General features: G+C 32.1%; 1 protein-coding gene across 1 annotated transcript; it reads right to left on the bottom strand.

Annotated features, from left to right (window-relative positions):
* LOC107642895 (isoflavone reductase) lies at positions 338 to 1931 on the bottom strand. The gene is made up of 5 exons (XM_016346400.2): positions 1628 to 1931; positions 1417 to 1551; positions 1084 to 1321; positions 794 to 997; positions 338 to 709 (listed from the first exon to the last, which is right to left on the bottom strand). Exons 1-5 carry the CDS (start codon positions 1841 to 1843, stop codon positions 546 to 548), a joined length of 957 nt encoding a protein of 318 aa, XP_016201886.1. The 5' UTR covers positions 1844 to 1931; the 3' UTR covers positions 338 to 545.

The raw sequence follows: 4036 nt of genomic DNA, 5'->3' as shown, positions 1-4036 counted from the left end.
CATAAATTTCTTCAATTAATAGTTTAACATAAAATTTTAGCTTTTAATAAATGCAAGTTAGACTGCAGAACTATGTTTACTTTTAAAAGGAGAAAAAAAATAGCCAAATAAGAAAATAAAGTTTTCAAGGAAATTAAAAATGCTTTTAAAACTCCTAAGTCCTAACGCTAAACTAAATACACTCATAATCAACCAATAATAAAGTGACAATGAAGTCCAGGTTCAATTTTAAAATAATTTCTGAAATGCATGACGACCCCTCCTTCACCAAGCGGCAACAGCTAATGAGATTAAAAAACAATGAGTCGTAATAGAATGATAAATAAATGAGAGTAAGTTGAAAATAACACACATGTTGCTGTTTATCTATAAAATATTTGTTGGATATAATATAAGGTTACATAATGTTGAAGAACAAGATAAGAACAAAAAAAAAAAAAAAGCAGAACAACAATGCTAGTAGAAAGACCCAAGTCCCTCCACTCTTATTGAGCCTTCTCTGAGTTCTCTCGAGTGTAACAAACATTATTCTCAGACTTTATATTTTAGACAAATTGATTCAAATATTCATCAACAGTGGTGTATTTCACATCAGGGTAAAGTTCATAAGCTTCTACATCTTTAGCAGGGTCAATCTCATACACTGCATCACCCCTTATCTGCTGTGAATGGTACAACGCCAACAGGTAGTTATTTGGGAAAGATGACACTGCACAATTATATTCAATATTGGTTAATCTTATTATCGTACCATACAAAGTTTGAATAGTAGTGCTAGCTAGTTATTACTAACCCTTGATTTGTTCAATAACTTTTTCCTCAGGAACGTAAATCCTCTCAAGGGTCTTGCCAATCTTTTTCTCCCACAATGAAACCACCTCGTTGAAAGTCAAATAATTTTTAGGGAGCCTTATGTGAAAGGCTTTGTTCAAAGTTCTAGAGTCTGCTGCTGCCTTAATTGTATAGGTACCAACATCTGCCTCAGTAATATAAGCACCTGAGACAACCCAAATTAACCATATAATTAGTTACATTATTTAGACTAGGTTAGTTAATGGATGTTACTTTGTTATTGTTTGTTACCTTTGACATTTCCATCTCCTTGAATGTATACTTTATCCCTTGGAGGAACTGTGGTATCAAGCTGTGACAAGTTACGCAAGAAGTAACCGGTGAAGGCGTGACAGCAGAGGTAAGTGTAGGGGATTCCTGCCTCCTCAACTAATCTTCGGATTTTTGCCTTCTCCTCGAAAACTTCCCTAACGGGTTCTAATGCGTCGTGGCGGTCCACATCAAGCCCAAATTCTGATGGGAAGAACCTCTGAAAGCAAGAGCAACAAATTCAGAAAAAAAGTAAACTGAAAAAACCATGACAGAAAAAATTAAGAAACAAAATTAGAGAAACTATATATGCACCTTTACATTTCCAGCTTCTTTGATTGCTGCAATAATCTTCACCTGATCCTCAATAAGTAATCTACCAGCTGCGCAGATCACAACATCAACTTGCTTGATGGCCTTAACCAAACTTGCATGATCATTTATGTCACCCTGCAAGAAGCATGACAACACGTTACAAAAATATTAGAAGTCTCACGTCTCTTAAGGATAAAGTTGATCTCTATACCTCGAGCAGGGTAACGCCGGATTTCTGGTAGCTCTCAAGAAGTTGTTCCTTACTTTCGGGGTTAGCGGCGGTGATGAGGGTAGGTTTAGGAATAGCGGCAGCGTTCTTCCTGACCAAAGCAAAAGTGGGGTGACCTGCTTTAACACTAGCCCAAACTATGTGCCTTCCAATGGCTCCGGTTGGTCCAAGGACCAAAATCTTGGTTTCCTCCGCCATGGATAAAATTCAAATAAAATAAAATAGTAAGATATATTTGCTAAATGAATTCAAAGTAGTTATTTGTGCAAAGCAATGAATGGACTCTGCTCATTACTTATAGACTTCACTGATAGCTACTTTCAACTCCCAACTTGACTGGTCACTAGTGTGGAAATATAGAAATGAAATTTACAAATAAAATAAAATAAAACCATTGAAAATTTGGATTTAGTACTGTTTTGCTGAAGTATCTCATGCATCATATGAAGAAAACAATGTACTATTTTCTTTTTCTCTAACAAGGACTGACTAGGCGGCTTCTCTACTATTCAAACAAAAATAATTGAGTAATTAGATAAATTAATCTTTAGAAAAAAATTAATAAAGTTTTTTAAGAGAGCAGATATTAATATATTCTCTCTTTAAAGTGTAAATTTTTAAAATTTTATTTGTCATTTTATTCAAAACAAATTAGTCTCCAAAATATCTTATAATATATATCTAGCAAATGGTAATCCATGTTATTGAACCATAAATCTTAATTACATTGGTTTTACTTAACACCTAATTAAATGTAAAACTATATGCATTAAATTTTTTCAAGTTTTAGATCATGAATGTTAAAATTAATTATTAATAAAAAATTAAACTCTTTCACATGAAGATGATAACTTAAAAATTTATTAATTTTTATCTATCAAACACAACTTTTTAGTTGACAAAAACTTTGTCTCGCACAATTTTTTTGTATGAAATATTTTTTTAATAAAATAATGTTATTTTGATTATAATTTGGATTAGAGTTGGCAATGGGAAGGGTAGGGTAGGGTTTAGACGCTACCCTAACGAGTTAAAATTTTTTTTAAAATTTTACCCTATCCTATCCGCGGGTTGAGAATCTCTCAACCCTAACCCTACTCGCACCCTAAAGTTCTAAATCCTACCCTACCTGATTCTACCCGCAGAAACAAAAAAAAAATTCAAATAAATATAAAATTCAACCATTCCAAATTTCATACATATTAATAAAATATAAAATAAAAAACTAAGTTCAAATTAAAATTAAAAACAATAAAATCTTAAAGAAATCCAAAATAAAATTACAAATAATATGATCATCAACTAGTTTAGTGATTATTTCAAGTTTTTTATAAGAAGATTGTGAGTACAAGACTCACTTTCTTCATTACATACATAACTTTTACATATATATTATATAATATATTCAAGATACGAGTAGGATAAAGTAGAGTATATCCTAAACCCATACTTTATCTGCCGGCAAATTTACACCCTACCTTATCCTACTCGCAGTGGATATGGTAGACAACCCTATCCGAACGGATTGATCCGAATTGGGTACTCGCGAGTAAGGTATATATTACTAGCCCTATTTGAACACAAATTAACCAAATGCCACATACGAAGTTTTTTGTGTGTGGGGTGAGGTGGGGTTGGGGGACCAAATAAGAAGTCTAAGTCAAGAAAGAATTTTGTTTGGTTGTGCGCATATTTTGCTCGCTACCTCTCCAAAATATTTCGAATCTTCTCTTTTTCTTTTCTTTTTTTTTTTTTTGTTTTTCAGACCATTAGGTAGTAGGTGACACTGTGAGTAGATGGAACACACAATTTTGAACTAGGTGAGCCTCAGTGTTTGTAATTTCATTGGTTTATTAGTACTGTGTTTCTTGCACACTACTGACTACTAATCATACATTCCATCTACTAACCTGCACTCTTCTAGAATGAAGAGTAAAAGTTACATCTCATCTATAGTGATTTATGCATAATTTTGAGTATGTTCAATGTTTCCTTTAGAGTTAGAGTCTCAAATTTCTAAAAGATTTCATTTATGTTTGGAAGAACTCGTGTTTGAGCTAAAACTTATTTTATATAAATTCAATTTTGATCATTATTAGAAAAATGATGTAAAAGATTACATACATTTTTTTTTTTACAAAACGTCAAAAGTTACATACATTAAGTAAAAAGTGATTGACAATTCTAGTGTATCTTCTTCTAAAACGCTACTGAAATTGCCGAAAACTGGCAGGTGAGTCCAAGAGAATGAAAATTTTTTGTTCAAAAGAAGTTCAGAATTCACATTGTTAAGTTTCACCCCTTTTTAGTTTACTTTATTTTTAGGTGGATCTTCTTTTATCGTTTTCTTTCTTTTTTTTATAAAGCATATTTCTTTTCTAAATTTTTTCA

This window comes from Arachis ipaensis, chromosome B05, assembly GCF_000816755.2.
Source record: "Arachis ipaensis cultivar K30076 chromosome B05, Araip1.1, whole genome shotgun sequence".
Taxonomy (NCBI): domain Eukaryota; kingdom Viridiplantae; phylum Streptophyta; class Magnoliopsida; order Fabales; family Fabaceae; genus Arachis; species Arachis ipaensis.
Note: the sequence above shows the minus strand (reverse complement) of the source record. Positions and strands in the feature narration are given on the sequence as shown.

What these genes read in the sequence shown, in the direction of transcription:
- LOC107642895 (XM_016346400.2), bottom strand. Translation starts at nt 1,843, where the DNA reads ATGGCGGAGGAAACCAAGATTTTGGTCCTTGGACCAACCGGAGCCATT. An exon ending in CCGGCGTTACCCTGCTCGAG is followed by an intron (nt 1,552 to 1,627) that starts GTATAGAGATCA and finishes TGCTTCTTGCAG; the next exon opens with GGTGACATAAATGATCATGC. An exon ending in AGGAGATGGAAATGTCAAAG is followed by an intron (nt 998 to 1,083) that starts GTAACAAACAAT and finishes GGGTTGTCTCAG; the next exon opens with GTGCTTATATTACTGAGGCA.